General features: G+C 40.3%; 1 protein-coding gene across 2 annotated transcripts in view; it reads right to left on the reverse strand.

The window, feature by feature from the left end:
- Positions 1-20,580, reverse strand: part of MCF2L2 (MCF.2 cell line derived transforming sequence-like 2) — a 252,449-nt gene that overhangs the window by 195,216 nt on the left and 36,653 nt on the right. For both annotated transcript variants that reach the window (XR_007135864.1, XM_047787395.1), the window contains exon 2: positions 16,164-16,247. Coding sequence is in view for 1 of the 2 variants with exons in the window: in XM_047787395.1 (XP_047643351.1) it covers positions 16,164-16,247 (84 nt within the window). In the remaining variant the exon portion in view is untranslated. The remainder of the gene's footprint in view (positions 1-16,163; positions 16,248-20,580) is intronic.

Below are 20,580 nucleotides of genomic sequence, written 5' to 3' on the forward strand. Positions count from 1 at the left end.
CGACTAGTATCGATGAGGATGTAGGTTCTATCTCTGGCCTCACTCAGTGGGTTAAGGATCTGGTGTTGCTGTGGCTGTGGCATAGGCCGGTAGCTACAGCTCTGATTCGACCCCTAAACCAAGTGCTTTATGGTGAGGCCATAAAAAGAAAAACTACAGAAGTTCCCATTGTGGTTCATCAGTAAAGAGCCTGTTTAGTATCCATGAGGATGCAGATTCGATCCCTGGCCTCGCTCAGTGGGTTAAGGATGCAGTGTTGCCGTGAGCTGTAGAATAGGTTGCAGACGCAGCTTGGATCTGGCACTGCTGAGGCTGTAGTGTAGGCTGGCAGCTGCAGCTGAGATCCAACCCCTAGTGTGGGAACCTCCAAATGCCACAGGTTAAAAAAAAAAAGCAAAATAAATAAATAAATAAATAAAAATAAAAATTACAAAAAAAAAAAAATGGCATCCATCCCACTCTGCTGCTCTGAGTCCGAACTTGATAAGTATCTTCTGCTTCTATACTGATGTTTGTTCCATGTAAATTTGTTTCAAGAGAGAGAACGTACTACTATGCAAACATGAGTATTTGTATCATGCAAAGAATAAGTCAGCACTATGGTTTACAAGTCTCTTGTAAGCACTGTTAATGTGAGTCTTGGGCTCTCAGGAACCAGTCACTGTGATATTTGATGACCAAGCCATTCTTTTCCAGGCATGCCTCTTTATTAATCTTGCATGCTTATTTTAAATTAAAAAAAAAAGATACCTACAGATTAGATGTTTGACAAGGAGACTGAGTTCCCTCGTTATTCTGACTGAAAATAATTTAGATCAAGATACTATTACTTAAGACTAATAAATATTCTTCCTCTTTCTAGTTTCATAATCATAGGAAGTTTCAGAGAAATGTGAATAAAGAGAAGTTGCGTCTCAAGTAAGGTTAAATTCAGATGCATTTTAACACTGTATTAACTGGCTAAACAATATTTGCCAAGAGAATGACTAAAATATTTCCAGGAACCAAAATACTATAAAATACTCATAGGATATGATTACACCATTTAATGATTTTACCCTTTTCACTAACTTTAATTAAAGCTATTCATGCCTAAATGAAGAAAGGCGGAATTTTCCTATCTTGGTTAAAACCGATACTGAATACCAGAGAGGCCCCAAGGTTGCCTGGGGACACCACGTGCTGCTGAACTGTAGTCTATTAGTCTTAGAGGAGGAGCACCAAGGAAACAAAGCAGGGCCTCCATACAGCCGTTGACAGCCCACGACAAGGCATTCAGCGCCACCTTATGAGGACATGTGGAAATGCAAAAGGTAAAGAAAACCAGAGTCCTTGGAAGTACAATGGTGACATAATAAAATAAACTTCACTCCTCCTGGTATCATTTCTACCTGTACATTAAATGCCACAGAACTAGCTTTAATGCAGAAAACATTAGCAAGTGCTTGAGGTACATGAGCCCAGGCATGAAGACTTGCGTCATTTAGAGAATTTGGAACAATGAGAAACCCTATAGGAAGACAGTGAAGAGGAACAATGGAGAGACAGTGAAATGATTACTGCAACTTGCCTCCCAGTATCTCTTTTCCCTTCCTCTGCCCCCCAAAGAACTGATTTTTGTGGGAAAGTGAAGTACGACTTCCTGGGACGCTCTTGGGAAACCTCAGGTCCTGGGATGCTAAATAACCTGACCTACGTAATAAAGAATTATCCCACATCCTGTTTGAATTCTGAATGTCTTACCAGAAACTCAATATAAGTAAAAAGTCAGTTTACAGTTACCTGATCCAGAACTCTTAACTTTGTTTTACATATAGTCATAAAGTAATTAAAATATATTTCTAGTAATAGTGAGATATAATTGACATATGACACTGTATCGGCTTGAGGGGTACAATAATGATTTGATATATGTATATACTTGGAAATGATCACTACAATGATTTCAGTTAACATCCATCACCTCACAAAGTTACAATTTTTTTTCTTGTGGTAAAACCTTTTAAGATCTACTATCTTAGCAATTTTCAAATCTACAATACAATATTGTTAACTATAGTCACCATCTATCACATCACATCTCCAGAATTATTTATTTAGTGCCATAACCACAGCCTATGGAAGTTCCCAGACTAGGGGCTGAATGGGAGTTGCAGCTGCCGGGGTACACCACAGCCACAGCAACATGGGATCCAAGCTGCATCTGCAATCTACGCCACAGCTCACGGCAACACTGGAACCCTGACCCACTAAGCAAGGCCAGGGATGGAGCCTACATCCTCATGGATCCTAGTGGGATTCATTTCTGCTGCACCATAATAGGAACTCCCAAGAACTTATTTATTTTATCTCTGGAAGTTTGTATCTTTTGACCACCTTCACCCATCCCACCAACTCCCACCTTTGGCAACCACCAACCTGTTCTCTATTTCTAAGAGTTCTGGGGTTTTTTGGATCATATAATTAAGATCATAAAGTATTCATCTTTCTCTGTCTGACTTATTTCTGATAGCATAATGGACCACCTGTGCTGTCACAAATCATATTTTTGAAGGGTTTTAAAATATATACTGAGTTTTCCAGAAATTGCAACTACCATACAAATTGAGGGAAGATAATACTTTACTTTTTTGTTGAGAACTTTGTCAACAATTGTTTACTATTTCAGAAAGTTACTACAGTAAGGCCACTCGGGATTCTGGTCACCCATACCACATCCTGGCATGTGCACCTGTTACCTTTATGACGACTTCACATACAGAGGCAAGCCCTGACTACTTCATTATTTCTTCTAGAATAGCTAGAAATACATATGGAAATACATATCATTTTACTGTGCTTCCTTTCCTTTTCTTTCTCCTTCACATTACAGCTCTCCCCTACATTTAACTTTAAAAAATTTTTGAAGTATATGTATAAATAAGTAGGGGGTGGCAGTTCACACTCTGGGCACAAGCTAACTGTATTTCCCAGCTTCCCTTGCAGTTAAGTGTGTCCACATGACTGAGACGGGTTTAGGTTGATGGAATGTGGTGTGTACTGCTGCCAAGCAGAGGCTTTAAAGAAGTAGTATACTCTCTTTCCATGTCTGCTTCCTGGATATAGATAGTAAGAAGACCACAAAATGGGTAAGAGCAATAAGAGCCACAGAGTGAAAGGAGCCTTCATTCCTGAACCTCTGTGTGGAGAAAAGTTGTCTGCTGACCACACATACAGGCTGAACATACAAGCTGGACTGTGTCAAGAGTAAGACTAAATTTCTACTGTGTTTGTCTGAACTATACATACTATACATACATTTTGGAATCTGTTAGAGCTGTTTATCACATCCTAATTAATGCAGGTTACAGTATCTATGCATTTCATTTCAAGATGGTGGGGAGGGGGCAATACAAATCTTTTGTTATTAAAAAAAAGAGGAACTTGATCCAACGTGATTGAGAACCATTTCTGCGTATACAACAGTCACTAGGCATTTGTGGCTGCTGAGCCCTTGACATGTGACTAGCCCAAACCAAGATGTGCTGTATGTATAAAACACAAACTAGATTTCCAAGACTTAGTCCAAAAAGAAGTAAAATATCTCATTAATAATTTTGAATACTGATATGCTAGAATGCTATTTTAGCTATACTGGGTTAAATAAAATATAATGTTAAAATTAATTCCCAGTGTTCCTTTTTGCTTTTTTAATATGGTTACCACAAAATCTAAAAGTACACATGTGGGTCACATTATATTTCTATTAAACAGCACTGCTCTAGAATTTCTAGCATTGGTTCTCATTTCCCAGGTGCCAAGTTACAAGTTCCCTGTCTCTGACTTAGACACCAGATTTTAACTCTGCTCACTTATTTGCTTTGATAGTCTCCATTGTTTCAGGTAAGAACTTCCCACTTGCCCCTGGGAACTCCACCTCTACCAACCCTGGGCTCCACTGGCACATGTATGGGGGGAGATGTCGGGGACTTCACAAGCCTGAGTACTTCATGCTTTCATTATCAATTATTTCCCTTTTTAAGGGCTGCACCCATAATATACAGAAGTTCCCAGACTAAGGCTGAATCATAGCTACAGCTGCCGGCCTACACAACCACATTGGGTCCGAGGCACATCTGTGACCTGCACCGCGGCTTGTGGCAACCTCAGGTACTTAACTCACTTAGCAAGACCAGGGATTGAACCTGCATCCTCATGAACACCATGTCAGGTTCTTAACCTGCTAAGCCACAACAGGAACTCATTATTAATTATTTCTAAAAGGATTAAAGGTGTTGAGAGAGAGGGAGAGAGAAATTCGATAATAATTTCAAAGAGGGAAATTACCATTAAAAGAAAAATCAATACATAATTCCTCATACTTAAAGGAAAAGCCTTTTTGCAGACACTGACAAATGGCTAATTTTCCAACACCCTCTTCCTTGGCAATCTTCTAACTGGCATTAAAAAGCTAAATGTTTGCCTTCTCAGACTCCCTTGCTGCTAGGTATGGCTACACAATATAATTCTGGAATGAGACATAAGCAGAAGTCTGTCAAGAGCTTCTACGAAAGTTATTGTTGTCTTGGCAAAAGGAACAGAAGAAGCCAGTATTGCTCCTTTTCCTTCCTCCTGCTTTGAGTACAGACTTGATTTCTGGAGCTATAGCAGCCATCTTGGAGTAAAGACTTTAAAAATAAGAGAAATATGAAGAGAGTCACAAGAATGCCAGTCTTAATATTGTTGATCAAATGCCAAGAATTTCTACCTACTGACCTCTTGTTATGTGCTTTAAAAAGCAAAGAAATAGGAGTTTCCTGGTGGCCCAACGTTTAAAGATTGTCAGTGCTGTGCTGTAGGTTCTATCTCTGGCTCAGGAATTTCCACATGCCAAGGGTATGGCCAAAACAAACATGTCCTATATAGGCTATAATTCTTTTGTAGCCAGACATGCTGGGGACTATTTAAAAACTACCCACTTTACAGATGAGAAACCCAAGGTTCAGACCAACCTACTTAATTGTGTTGGAATATGAACCTAGAGCTGCCCGTCCAAAGCACAGAATGTTTCTACATACTAACCTGCTTATATTCTCTTGTGTCCTAGCTAAGCCCTGAGCTTAGAACTATCCCAAATTCATTGGGAACATGTAGGTTGTCTTTCAAGGTCAGAGACACCAGGTGCCCTAGCCCTGGTCACCATCCAATTCCTGCTGATGGCCCTGCTCACAGGCCGTGCCATCCAGAGGCTTCAAACTATCTGGCCACAAATCTGGGTCAGTCATCATGCAACAAGTCTTGCTCTCCACCAGCCATGGGAGCACAGCAGGCCAGGTACATGGAGCCTCACTTAGAAAAAAGCTCCATCCTCTCCTTCCCAGCCATCCCTGGTTGATGGAGCCTGGTGTAGGCCGGTGGCTACAGCTCCAATTAGACTCCTAGCCTGGGAACCTCCATATGCTGCGGGAGTGGCCCAAGAAATGGCAAAAAGACAAAACAAAAAACAAAACAACAACAACAACAAAAAAACCTAATTGCAGAGATTTCTATTTCACAATCACAACTAGTCAGGCACCCACAAAGGCCCCACTGCTGACATTTGCTGCCTCTGCCCACTAAGAGGGAGCAGTTAAAGATGAAAAGCAGGCCTGCTCATTCCAAACAAGTGCTGACTCAGAGAACCCTATGGCTCTGGCTATTCTTACTTACTTGTCGTGTTGCAAATGCTGTCATAGCTAATCCATGTCTTTCTCTCACAAGAAGGGCAAACTTGAGGCAACAAGCTGAAAAAAGAAACTCAGAAAGGAAGCTTTACCACTGTCAGAGTGCTTTTCCTGAAGCGGTATCCTCTCGGGCCAGTACAAGTTTTCAGTTCTATGTTCTACATGAAAGAGTGACAATCATCTCTATTCATGACTTAATTACACACCACATACACTGTCTGGTTTTCATCCCTCATAAAAACTCTATCATACTGAAAGCTATTTTTGGTTATATAACCCTAAAATAAACAACTTTATGGGATTAAAATATATCAGGATAAAAGGACTAATAGTCGGCATTTTTCATACATTATGTCTTTAATCCTCAAAATTATGATGATCTCATTCAATACACAAATGAGGAAAGTGAAGCTTAGACAAGTAAATTATCCAATGTGATGCAATAGCATAATCTAAATCCATATCTAGGGCTGTCTGGCACCATTTATGATTCTCCCTATCCTGCCCCAAAGAAACAAGAATAGAAAGAAATGCCTCAATATTACTCAAAAGAGATTAACTTTGGATATTTAAAAGCATGAATTAATCAGTTACAGGATTCCTTCACCAGATGAGTCATTGTGTAATTTTATAAGCCAGAATCATGTCCTGAGTCATTCAAGTTTTGATGTGAGACTGTAGGAATCCACCCCACCCACCCCCAAACCCATTCCAGACCTTGATGCACATTGGCCTTGGGCCTTCTATGACACAGGACCATGGCAGCAGTTACCAGAAACCCAGAGGACAGTTCACATCCTGCCTTTTGTTGCATACTACCCTAGGCTCACTGTGAGAAACTATGACACTGCACCTGCAGGAGGCCAGCCAGGCACTCCCATCAGGGTCAGGATGGTAGTGCATCGACTGGGGATTCAGGGAGTCCACTGGCCTCACAGGACAGACCAAGAGGACTTGCATAATTTCAACCTGAGCAGATATTATGTTCCAGCCTTGTTCTAAGCATTAGCAATACAGGCATAAATTTTAAAAATGAGAACCCTATACTTATGGAACTTTCAGTGTCTATCTGAGCAGTGACCATCATGGAAGAAAGACCAGAGAATTCCCCAGAATGTTTTGCATTGATTAAGATGCTCTTACCCAGGATATAACTCTGAGATAGGAAGAGGTATCCTAATAATGGAGATTGCATTTCTCTCAAACTCAGTAGTATGAGGAGTTTGGGGCAGATTATATAAGATTTAGAGAATGGAGAGAAATGTGACTTTTTTTACACACCATACTGTGGGATAAAATTCAAACCAATTACACATTCACTCTGTGATGTAACCAAAACGGACTTTGTTGCTTTTTCAGAATAGATGTAAAAGGAGAAAGTGACTTGCCACCTTATTACCTTGTGATATGTGCCAAGGACATCTAATCTCACTAGTCCATGCTTCCAAGAAAGGACTAACTATAATTAAAGGGCTGGCATGTACCTCCAGGTTCAGTAATTAAAACCATGCCACTCTGGACTAAGCAAATAAACAAACAAACAAACAAAACACAGTATTCTAGTAATGACAAATTTTCAGGTTTGTGGCTAGGCTCAGAAGATTTCTAGCCTTTGATTAATTAGCTTATCTTTATTTCCAATAAAATACTTAATGGAAATCAATGTATTAAAATTAGATATAAGCTCACTTTTTCTCATGAAAACACCCGAAATTACAACAAAATGCTGAATAACCATCAATAAAATAGATGGGAAACTATGAAAAAAGCTATCCTACATCCCAAAGCAAAGAAGAAGCCACGTTGAGACAGTAGGAGGAGTTATTTCACGATATAGGCAATCCCACCAGGTAGGCAACCCACAGACTGGAAAATAACTATACCACAGAGGGTCTCCCACAGGAGTGAGAGTTCTGAGTCCCATGTCAGGTTACCCTGCCTGGGAGTCTGGCATTGGGACACGGAGCCCCCAGATCATTTGGCATTGAGGCCAGCAGGGAGGAGCTCCACAGGACTGGGAGAAACAGATTCCACTCTTGGAGGGAGTATACAGGCTTTCAAGTGCACAGGGCAAAGCCGAGACTCCATAAGAACCTGAGTCAGACCTACCTGCAGGTCTTGAAGGATCTCCTGGGAAAACAGGGGATAGCTGTGGCTAGCTGTGGGGGAAGGACATAAAAATCAGGCAGAGGTCTCGGGAATAATTATTAATAATTGAACTTCCTTGGAAGGGGACATTTTGGAAAAACCTGGCCCCAGCCTTGAGAGCTGAGAAGCCCCAGGCCAAGCACAAGCAGGGTGGGAACATAGCCCCACCCATCAACAAACTGGCTGCCTAAAGTCCTCAAGGCATATAGCCACCTCTAATCACATCCAGAGACAAAGCACCACCCACCAAAGGGACAAGAATCAGCTCCACCTACCAGTAGGCAGGCACAAGGTCCTCCCATCAGGAAGCCTGCAACAAGCTCCTGTACTAATTTCACCAAAAAGGGGGCAGACACCTAAAGCAAGAGAGGCTACAACCTTATAGCCTGCAAAAAAAAGGAAACTACACAAAAAGTTATGCAAAAATGAAAAGGCAGAGAAATTTGACTCAGATGAATGAACAAGAAAAAAACCCAAAAAATCAGCTAAGTGATCTCCAGATTAGCAACCTCCATGAAAAAGACTTTAGATTAATGATAGTAAAAATGATTCAAGACCTTGGAAATAAACTGCAGGCAAAGATTGATAAATTACAGTAAATATTTAACAAAGAAATAGATGATTAAACAAGTGGAGATGCAAAATAAAATAACTGAAGTTAAAAAATTCACTAGAAGGAACTAACAGCAGAATACAGGAGGCAGAAGAACAAATAAGAGAGGTGAAAGACATATTGGTGGAAATCACTGGTGTGGAAAAGAATAAAGAAAGAAGAATGAAAAAAAATGAAGACGGTCTAAGAGAACTCTGGGACAAGTTTAAATGCACCAACATCCATATTATAAGAGTGCCAGAAGGAGGAGAGAGCAAGGGCCAGAGAAAATATCTGAAGAAATAGTAGCTGAAAACTTCCCTAACATGGGAAAGGAATCACTCACTCAAATCCAGGAAGCACAACAAATACCACATAAAATAAACCCAAGAAGGAACATCCCGAGACACATATTAATCAAACTTACCAGAATTAAAGATAGAAATTATTGAAAGCAGCTAGGGGAAAGCAACAAATAACATACAAGGGAACCCCAATAAGGACATTGGCTAATTTTTCAGCAGCAACTCTGCTGGCCAGAAGGGAGTGGCATGGTGAAAGGAAAAAGCCTTGGATCAAGAATACTCTATTTAGCAAGGCTCTCATTCAGATTTGAAGGAGAAATCAAAAGCTTTACAGACAAGCAAAAGCTAAGAGAATTCAGCACCACTAAACCAGTTTTACAACAAATACTAAAGGACTTTCTCTAGGTGGAAAAGACAAGACCACAACTAGGATAAGAAAATTACAAATGAGAAGGCTCACTGGTAAAGGCATACATAGAGTAAAGGTAGGAAATTATCCACACACAAATATGCTACCAAAACCAGCAATCTTGAGGACAGTACAAAGCAGGATATTGGAGATGTGTTTGCAATAACGAGACCAGCAACTTAAAGCAATCTAGTATATACATATATATACATATAGACTCTTACATCAAAACCTCATGGTAATCACAAACCAAAAATCTACAATAGATGCACACAAATAAGAAAAAGCAGTCCTGGGGAGTTCCCGTCGTGGCGCAGTGGTTAACGAATCCGACTAGGAACCATGAGGTTGCGGGTTCGGTCCCTGCCCTTGCTCAGTGGGTTAACGATCCGGCGTTGCCGTGAGCTGTGGTGTAGGTTGTAGACGCGGCTCGGATCCCGCGTTGCTGTGGCTCTGGCGTAGGCCGGCAGCTGCAGCTCCGATTCAACCCCTAGCCGGGAACCTCCATATGCTGCGGGAGCGGCCCAAAGAAATAGCAGACAAAAAAAGAAAAAAAAAGAAAAAGCAGTCCTGGAGTTTCATTGTGGCTCAGTGGTAATGAACCTGATTAGCATCCATGAGGAAGTGGGTTCATTCCTTGGCCTCACTCAGTGGATTAAGGATTCGGTGTTGCCATGAGCTGTGGTGTACATCTCAGACTCAGCTCAGACCTGGCATTGCTGTGGCTGTGGCATAGGCTGGCAGCTACAGCTGATTTGACTTCTAGCCCAGGAACTTCCATATGCCAAGGGTGCAGCCCTTTAAAAAAGTAAAGAAAAGAAAAGAAAAAGCAATCCAAACACAACACTAAAAATAGTGATTAAACCACAAGAGAAGAAGGGATGAAAGAAGACCAACAAGAACAAATTCAAAACAATTAACACAATGGCAATAAGAACATACATACCAATAAATATCTTCAAGGTAAATGGACTAAGTGCTCCAACCAAAAGATTTAGGCTGGCTGAATGGATACAAAAACAAGACCCATATATATGCTGTCTTCAAGAGACCCACTTCAGTCCTAGGGGCACATACAAACTGAAAGTGAGAGGATGGAAGAAAAAAGCCCATGCAAACAGAAATCAAAAGAAAGCTAGAGTAGCAATACTCACATCAGACACAACAGACCTTAAAATAAAGAATGTTACAAAAGACAAAGAAGGACATTACATAATGATTAAAGGATCAATCCACAAAAAAGATAAAACAATTGTAAATACATATGAACCCAACACAGGAGCATCTCCATCCATAAGCCAACCGCTAACAGCCTCAAAAGGAGAAATCAGCAATAACACAATAATAGTGGGCAACTTTAACACCCCACTCATAGCAATGGACATATCATCCAAACAGAAAATCACTAAGAAAGTACAAGCCTTAAATGACGTATTAGACCAGATGGACTTATAGAACATTTTCATCCAAAAGCAGCAGAATACACATTCTTCTCAAGTGCACACAGAACATTCTCCAGGATAGATAACATTCTGGACCACAAATCAAGCCTCAGTAAATTTAAGACAAATGAAATCATATCAAGCATCTTTTCCAATCACCATGTTATATGACTGGAAATCAACAAAAAGAAAAAAATAACTGCAAAAAACACCAACACATGGAGACCAAACAACATGCTGCTAAACAACCAATGGATCACTGAAGAAATCAAAGAGAAAATTAAAAAAAAAAATACCTAGAAACAAATGACAACAGACACAATCCAAAACCTATGGGATGCAGCAAAAGCAGTTATAAGAGGGAAGTTTATAACAATACAAGCTTACTTAGAGGAAACAAGAAAATCAAATAAAGAGTGTAACCTTATACCTAAGGCAACTAGAGAAAGAACAAACAAAACCCAAAGTAAAAGGAAAGAAAACATAAAGATCAGAACTCAAATAAATGAAACAGAGGTAAAGAAAATGATAGAAAAGATCAAAGAAGCTAAAAGCTGATTCTTTGAAAAGATTAACAAAATTGATAAACCCTAAGTCAGACTCATTAAGAAAAAAAAGGAAAGGGCTCAAATAAAAAAAATTAGAAATGAAAAGGAGGAGTTCCTGTCATGACTGGAGTTCCTATCATGACTCAGTGGTTGACAAATCTGACTAGCATCTATGAGGATGCAGGTTCAATCCCTGGCTTTGCTCAGTGGGTTAAGGACGTGGCATTGCCTTGAGCTGTGGTATAGGTCACAGACACAGCTCACATCCTGCACTGCTGTGGCTGTGGTGTAGGCCGGTGGCTATAGCTCTGATAAGACCCCTAGCCTGGGAACCTCCATAAAGTAGAGACACTTTGAACAATCCTACCCACTATCGTTCTAATTCTAATTGCTCTTCCATCATTACGAATCCTTTACAGGCCATGGGTGTGGCCCTAAAAAGACCAAAAAAAAAAAAAGAAAGAAAGAAAGGAATAAAAAAGGAGATGTTACAATGGACATCACAGAAATACAAAGCATCCTAAAAGACTACTACAAGTAACTATAGGCCAAAAAAGTGGACAACCTAGAAGAAATGGATAAATTCTTAAAAAGGTACTATCTTCCTAGACTAAACCAGGAAGAAATAGGAAAAATGAATAGACCAATCACAAGTATTGAAGTCAAAGCTGACCAGATGGCTTCACAAGCAAATTCTATGAAAAATTTATAGAAGAATTAACACTTATCCTTCTGAAACTATTCCAAAAAATTTCAGAAGGAACACTCCCAAACTCATTCTATGAGGCACTCTCACCCTGATACCAAAATTAGATGAAGATGGCACAAAAAACAGAAAGTTATAGCCCATTATCAGTGATGAACATAGATGTGAAAATCCTCATCAAAGGACTAGCAAACAGAATCCAGCAAAACATTAAAAGGGTCATACAGGGAGCTCCCATCGTGGCGCAGTGGTTAACAAATCCAACTAGGAACCATGAGGCTGCAGGTTCGATCCCTGGCCTTGCTCAGTGGGTTAAGGATCCAGTGTTGCCGTGAGCTGTGGTGTAGGTTGCAGACTCGGCTTGGATCCTGCATTGCTGTGGCTCTGGCGTAGGCCAGTGTCTACAGCTCCGATTAGACCCCTAGCCTGGGAACCTCCATATGCTGTGGGAAGCGGCCCTAGAAAAGGCAAAAAGACAAAAATAAAAATAAAAGGGTCATACACCATGATTAAGTGAGATTTATCCCAGAGATGCAAGGATTTTTCAATATCCACAAATCAGTGTGATATGACACATTAACAAACTGAAAAATAAAAACCATATGATCCTCTCAATAGATGAGGAAAAGGAGTTCCCATTGTGGCTCAGCAGGTTACAAACCCAACTACTATTCATGAAGATGGCCTTGCTCAGTGGGTTAAGGATCCAGCACTGCTGTGAGCCGTGGTATAGGCTGCAATGAGGCTTGGATCCCATGTTGCTGTGGCTGTGGCATAGACCAGAAGCAGTAGCTCTGATTTGACCCCTAGGCTGGGAACTTCCATATGCCACAAGTGTGGCCCTAAAAAGCAAACCAAAAAAAAAAAAAAGTGCAGAAAAAGCTTTTGACAAAATCCACAACCCATTTCTGATTTAAAAAAAAAAAAAATCCTCAAGAGCGTGGGCATTGAGGGAACCTATCTCAATATAATAAAAGCCATATATGACAAACCCACAAATAACAGCTAACATCATTCTCAATGGTGAAAAACTGAAAGAATTTCTACTAAGATCAGGAAGAAGACAAGGATGTCTGCTCTTGCCACTTCTATTCAACACAGTTTTGCAAGTCCTAGCCATGGCAGAGAAGAAAAAGAAATAAAAGGAATCCAAATTTGAAAGGAAGAAGTAAAATTTTCACTGTTTGCAGATGACATTATACTATACCTAGAAAATCCTAAAGACACTACCAGAAAACTGTTAGAGCTCATCAATGAATTTGGTAAAGTTTCAGGATACAAAATTAATACACAGAAATTGATTGCATTTCTATACACTAACAATGAAAGATCAGAAAGAGAAATCAGGGAAATAATCACATTTACCATCTCATCAAAAAGAATAAAATATCTAGGAATAAACCTACCTAAAGAGACAAAAGACCTGTACTCTGAAAACTATTAAGATGCTGATGAGGAGTTTCTGTTGTGGCACAGCAGAAAGGAATACAACTAGTATCCATGAGGATACAGGTTCAATCCCTGGCCTCGCCCAGTGGGTCAGGGATCCAGCATTGCCATGAGCTGTGGTGTAGGTCACAGATGCAGCTTGGATCTGGTGTTGCTGTGAATATGGTGTAGGGCAGCATCTGTAGCTCTGATCTGACCCCTAGCCTGGGAATTTCCAACGTGAGTGCAGCCCTGAAACAGAGGAAAAAAAAAAAAAGATGTTGATAAATGAAATCAAAGATGACACAAATAGATGGAAAGATATACCATGCTCTTAGATTGGAAGAATCAATATTGTCAAAATGACTATACTACCCAGGGCAATCTACAGATTCAACGCAAACCCTATCACATTACCAATGATATTTTTCACAGAACTAGAACAAAGTATTTTGAAATTTTTATGGAAACACAAAAGACCCCAAATATCCAAAACAATCCTGAGAAAGAAAAATGGAGATGGACAAATTAGGCTCCCTGACTTCAGACCATACTACAAAGTTCGTCATCAAAACAGTATGGTAATTGCACAAAAAACAGAAATACAGATCAATGGAACAAGATAGAAAGCCCAGAATTAAACCCAAGCACCTATGGTCAACTAATCTACAACAAAGGACTTGGGAATTTACAAGGAGAAATGACAGTCCCTTCAATAAGTGGTGCTGGGAAAACTGGACAGCTATATTTAAAAGAATGAAATTAGAACACTAACACTATACACAAAAATAAACTCAAAATGGATTAAAGACCTAAATGTAAGACCAGATACTATATAACCCTTAGAGGAAAATAGGCCGAACACTCTCTGACATAAATCATAGCAATATCCTCTTAGATCCACCTCCAAGAGAAATAATAATAAAAACAAAAACAAATGGGACCTAATTAAACTTAAAAGGTTTTGCACAGCAAAGGAAACCCTAAACAAAATGAAAAGACAACTCACAGAATGGGAGAAAATATTTGCAAATGAAGCAACTGACAAGGGATTAATCTCCAAAATTTATAAACACCTCCTGCACCTCAATATCAAAAAAACAAACAACCCCATTAAAAAATGGACAGAAGATCTAAACAGACATTTCTCCAAAGAAGACATATAGGTGGCCAAAAAGCACATGAAAAGATGCTCACCATCATTAATTATAGAAATCCAAGTCAAAACTACTATGAGGAGTTCCCGTCGTGGCGCAGTGGTTAACGAATCTGACTAGGAACCATGAGGTTGCGGGTTCGGTCCCTGCCCTTGCTCAGTGGGTTAACGATCCGGCGTTGCCGTGAGCTGTGGTGTAGGTTGCAGATGCGGCTTGGATCCTGCGTTGCTGTGGCTCTGGCGTAGGCCAGTGGCTACAGCTCCGATTCGACCCCTAGCCTGGGAACCTCCATATGCCGCAGGAGCGGCCCAAGAAATGGCAAAAAGACAAAAAAAAACCAAAACTACTATGAGGTACCACTTTATACCAGCCAGAATGTCCATCATCAAAAATTCTACAAACAAGAAATGCTGGAAAGGGTGTGTGGAAAAGGGAACCCTCTTACACTGTTGATGGGAATGTAAATTGGTGCAACCATTATGGAAAACAGTTTGGAGGATCCTCAGAAATTTAAAAATAGAATTACCATTTGATCTAGCAATCCCACTCCTGGGCATCTATCTGGAGAAAACTATGACTTGAAAAGATATATCCAACCCAATATTCAGTTCCTCTTGCGGCACTATATACAATAACAAAGATATGGAAGCAATCTAAATAGCCATAGACAGAGAAATGGATAAAGAAGATGTGGTACATATATACAATGGAATATTACTCAGCCATAAAAAGAATGAAATAATGGCATTTGCAGCAACATGGATGGACCTAGAAATTATCATACTAAGTGAAGTTGGTCAGACAGTGAGAGACAAACATCATATGATATCACTTATATGTGGATTCTTAAAAAAGGATTCAAATGAACTATTTGCAGAACAGAAACAGACTCACAAATTTTTAAAATTTTATGGTCACAAAGGGGACAGGTTGGGGGTAGGAAGGGGTGGACTGGGGGTTTGAGATGGAAATGTTCTAAAATTAGGTTTTGATGACAGTTATAAAACTACAAATATAATAAAATTCATTGAATTATTAGAAAAATAAAATAAAAGATAAAATAAAATTTGATATATAAGAGCTAAGAATAAAAGACAAATCTCAGAGTTCCCACTGTGGCACAACAGGATCAGTGGCATCTCTATAGTGCCAGGACGCAGGCTTGATTCCCAGCCTGGCACAATGGGTTAAAGGATCTGGCATTGCTGCAGCTGCGGTGCAGGTCACAAATGTGACTCAGATCTGATTCCTGTCCTAGGAACTCCATATGCCATAAGGCAGCCAAGAAAGAAAACAAACAAACAAACAAAAACACAAGCCCCTCAGAGAATAAATAACCTCAGCAACATTCATGAGCCTTTAAAACCAAGAATTTCTTAAAGTTGGATCTTGGGAGAACATCCAACAAGAATATTAGAAGAACATCAGGGTGGCAGCTGATGTCAGTAGTTATTTCTTTTTTCTTCTTCAAAATCTTTTCAGCTCTGTTCTTTACAACCTCAAAGAAATGTACTCCCTTCAGATAGAGCAAACTGCACCCAACAGCGAAAGGAATAACATCTAAGAGATCCCACCCTCCTCTAGCTGGATAGCCCTCAGTTCATTTAGTCCTGGGTGAGGCTTAAGAGATGACTGAGACTGAGCATAATGTTAAGTTCAAGAGGTCGGGCCCTCCCAGCAAGACCCTCCAACAAAATCCAGAAATGCAAATGAATTTTCCCCTTACCTGAAAGAATGGCAAATTGTCGGTGAAGTTGTTCAATTATATCCACTGCCACCAAGGGCCTGATTTCCTGCTGCATAATTTCATCTGCAGAAATGAAACAAACATGAGGTTAAATACTTGCAAATAATAAAGAATTTAAAGGAAGAAAGGGAAGTTCCACTACTAGAGAAATCTCGGACTTATCAAGATATGGTTATGGACACATTATTCTCTTGAGAATTCAATTCCTAATAGGGAAGGATGGATCTGGGTTCTGTGTGGTTTGACTCTTATGCATGAACACAGGAACACATTTCTAGTGCCTCTCCCAAAGTTTTGTGAGGAATCAATGCAAGAAAGAGACCCTGAAGTTTAAGTTCAGTAGCTTCACAGTAGATCTGCTGGGATGGTCTCATTACCAAGGCAGGTGCTTAGGTATCTGCCCACTCCTTTGCGTCTGCAGAAGGACATGTTAAACACCATCTAAGTTACCAGACTTCTTCTCAGACTGGGTCATAAAACCAATCTGGGGTTTATGAAGGTTCTTTTGATTTTTTTTTTCCCTCCTTCCCTTCCTTCCTTTTTGCCTCTCTCCTTAGTCACCTCCATGCCTTTGTTCCCCTTCTAGAATACTTCAAGGAGCCTCTTCCCACTGCCAAGCATCTTTTAGAAGGCACACTCCATTTTGCTAAATAAAGATGCTCTTTACTGAGTAAAGTATTATAGGTTTCCAAGGCAAAAATTCAAATCTTTCGAGCACAAGCCTTCAAATGTCTTCTAACCCCAAAGAGTCACTTAAGATTTACATTCTATCCATTTGAGGAAAAGGGTTTAGAGAGAGGGGAAGGATGAGTGGTATCGCTTAACCTGGGCTGGGAGGAGGGAGGCATTTTCATGCTCTGCCTAAGAGGGAATTTCAAAAAATGAACTGTTTATTGTTTCTACAGCAGGCTAGATTAAGGTGTGTACAAACAGCCTTGTACGCTGATGCTAACCAGGTATCTCCTATGTTATGATATCCCAATGGTGACCAATCGGAAGGTTATATTCAGGAAGCTCCTTCCAGAGCCATAGTTTATACTTCTCAGCTTTGGTGTGAAGGTGAAAAGAGATAATATAAATGTAGATGTACACAGTAGGTGCTCAGTAAAAGCTGGTTATATCCATCGTTCTGGAAAGTCCTTTCCTATGTTTGCTTTTGGCAAGTCTTGCAAAGTGTGGGGCATGTGCCACTTAAACCCCATAACTGTTCTCAATGAATTCTATGCTTTTTTTCTGGAGAAAAGGGGGGTAAACCCAATACCCTTTCTGCTATGAATTCACTAAAAAAAAAAAAAAAACCTTGTTTTCACTGTTACAGGTGTTGCCTCCTGCAATCTGCCTGTGTGAAATAAAGACACTATAGTTACATCTTTGTTAGATACACAAAGTAAAGTATTTAATAGTAAATTATAATGAAGTCTGAGACCTGCTTAAAAATACTGCAGCACTTCCCTCTGCCAAAAACATATGTGGAGTGGGGGAAGGGAAAACTAGACTAACAAAATGAGGATAATTGCTAAAGCTGGTTGATGGGCTCATGAGAGTTCATTATACAAAATTCTTTTGCATATGTTCCAAATTTTCCATAATAAAATGTAAATTACAAATGGAAAACAGAGAATTTAAGCAGAAACAGGAGTTATGCACCTGAAGAGTTTTTCAGAATATATTCTCCCAGTGATCTAAGAAAGATGCATTATTATTTTTCCATACCTGAGGGAGTCTATTTAAGAGAGAATGACCCCAGAGAAAAACCAAGATCATAAGATGTAATATATTGTTATTGCACTTCAGTATGTGAGGTATGCTCTAAAGTTAAACATTTTAAATTAAAGAGGTAAGATCTGAAAGGGACAAGAGAAGTGAGTTAAGCCAACCATCCCCTCATCCCATCTCATTTTTTAAATGAAGAAATAGAGTTTCTGACTTTGCCTTTGGTCACCCAACAGTTTAAGTGTGGAGCTTGGGTCAGCCCAGGATCTCCTGACTCTAAAAGGGCAAACATGATGGAGTTTCTGGACGCCTGGCCCTGAGGAGCACTGGCTTCTTCTACCCCGAGAGGGTGACTACTGTCTCTCATCATAGGAATCTGTGGAGGATTGCCCAGCCTCCCAATGGAGACATTCTCACCTGCCTTCTGTGGTTACCAGAGGAACAGGATTAAAATTTATGATTTGTTTTTCCAAGAATAGAAATGGACCAGTTTGCCTTTGGCTCAGGTTTTGCTGAGAGAGCCTGGCCTCCAGCCAGGGAGGGACATGGTTATCCTTGAAGACTTCTCAGGGAAGGGGCCTTATGACCCAATCTGGTCAGCGATAACAGAGCATGAGGGTTTCTCAGACTCAGTGCTAACCCAGTGCGTGGAGATGACCTCAGACACACCCAGCTTTCAGTGATGCCCGACACCCATGCTCCATGCTCAGTTCAGCCCCACTCATGCTCTGTACCAGAAGAGACAAAAGGACCAGTCCTGCTGCTGAAAGTCTCTACTACCCACTTGTGTAGAGACAGCACAGGGAAGGGAGTACAGGAGCTCTTTAGTCTAAAGGAACACCTCCCTCTGCAGTGGGAAGAAGGGTTCCTCAAATCACACAGCCCTGCATGGCAAGGGCCATCTCTACCAATTTCTTGCCTTGTGACCAGGGCAAGAACACTCTGAGCCTTAGCATCCACACGTGTGGCTTTTCCTTCTCCAGGAACAGTTGGCCATGGCCAGTGATAACCCACCAAGGTGATGGTGCCTGCTGCACCCTGCGAGGCCCCTTGGTTCTATACATAAGTTTCTGGCTTGCTGCTTGCTATTTCTGATGTGTTTGGACTAGAGAGAAATTCATCTCTTTGTGACTCACATAAGACAAAGGGAAGTGGTTACTGAATTTCAACACAATTTCTATCCTGGGCAAAGTTACAGATAGATCTGGGGAAAACTTGTCCCTTTACTATCTCTGATAAGTATACAGACGTGATTATATGTTATCCTGGACCTATAGTTCCAAAAATGCAGGAAGTATCAAACACCACAAAGGCCTCCTAGATGATGCAGTAATAGCCCAGCACCTCCCATGGGAATTCAGCAGAGACAGCGAGTAAAGCCCCTGTGTTTCCACTCCCTAACCCCCACCCCTGTCTCAAAACAATGCAGGCTCTGGGGCAGGACCCTTCCTACTGACTGCATCTTCCTCCTTGGGGCAGAGGGCAGGAAACAAGCTGATAACAGCTGATGCTGTCTAGGTGTTGCAACTGGTAAGAAATGAAGGGAAGTGAAACCTGCAGCTTCTGCTCTTGCTATTCTGAAATTCCAGTCATACTGGGATTTAAAAGACTAAAGTATGTTCTGAGGAAAAAAGGAACCAAAATAATAAATAAATAAATAAATAACCAAACAAAGAAACAAACTGCTCCATTACTACTTTTCCCAGAGAACCTGTGGGCAGAAAGGATGGAAGGGTAGGCCATTAGCTGAACTAGGAATAGGACCAGGATCTCCACTCTTAGCCACTATGGAACAAGCCTCTGTTCATGACAATAATGAGAGCACCAGCTGTGATCCGGCCCCAACAAGACACTTTAATTAGCTAGATAATGACAGTAAAGGAATATGCCCTAGCACTAAAAGAGACCTCCTCCAGTCCATCCCCCTCTCCCATGCCCACAACTAGACCAGCCTCTACTTCTAAGAAAACATCTTTGGACCAGAGGCTCCGAGAAATCAGTTGTTGGGCTGGTATGAAAAGCCACCCCATGGGGTCACACTGTGTTTCACATCTTTTTACGGATCAGGTCAGAAAAAACACAAATCTATTGTCCTTCTTTTACTGGGTGCTGTGCTACAGAATACTTAACTTGAACCAGAAGACTTCAATACTAAGCCTTATCTGTAAATTAATAATGAATAAGAGGAACTTGAAAAGCAGATGGAAGAATTTTTTAAAGGAGAAATTTAGAAGATTTTAAAAACCAAGAACACTGAAAAATGTTCAACTTCCCAGTAGTCAAATAATGCAATTAAAACAGCAATAGAATTTCTCATTTCATCCCTAAAATAACACAAGATGCTGGGGTTATGTTGGAAAACTAGTACTTCTACACAACCTTGGAGAGTAAAGCTGGTAGTGTCCTTTTAGAAAGCAGTTTCACAATATCTGCCCAGTGATTACTGTGTAGATGACATAACAAACCCTTTTATACATCATCTTATTTAATCATCAAAGCAATGCTAAGAGTGATATGGAATTAAATCTGAAATAGCTGGACCAGGGTTAAGTAGAACCAGAATTTGAACTCAGTTCATTCTAAACTCCAAAGCCCAACATCTTAACCAAATAATACAGAGCTTCAGTATACAGTCATCAAAATCTTCATAATCTTTTATCCATTCAACCTATATCTGGAAAGG

The sequence above is a fragment of the Phacochoerus africanus genome, chromosome 1, assembly GCF_016906955.1.
Source record: "Phacochoerus africanus isolate WHEZ1 chromosome 1, ROS_Pafr_v1, whole genome shotgun sequence".
NCBI classification, from domain to species: Eukaryota; Metazoa; Chordata; class Mammalia; order Artiodactyla; family Suidae; genus Phacochoerus; species Phacochoerus africanus.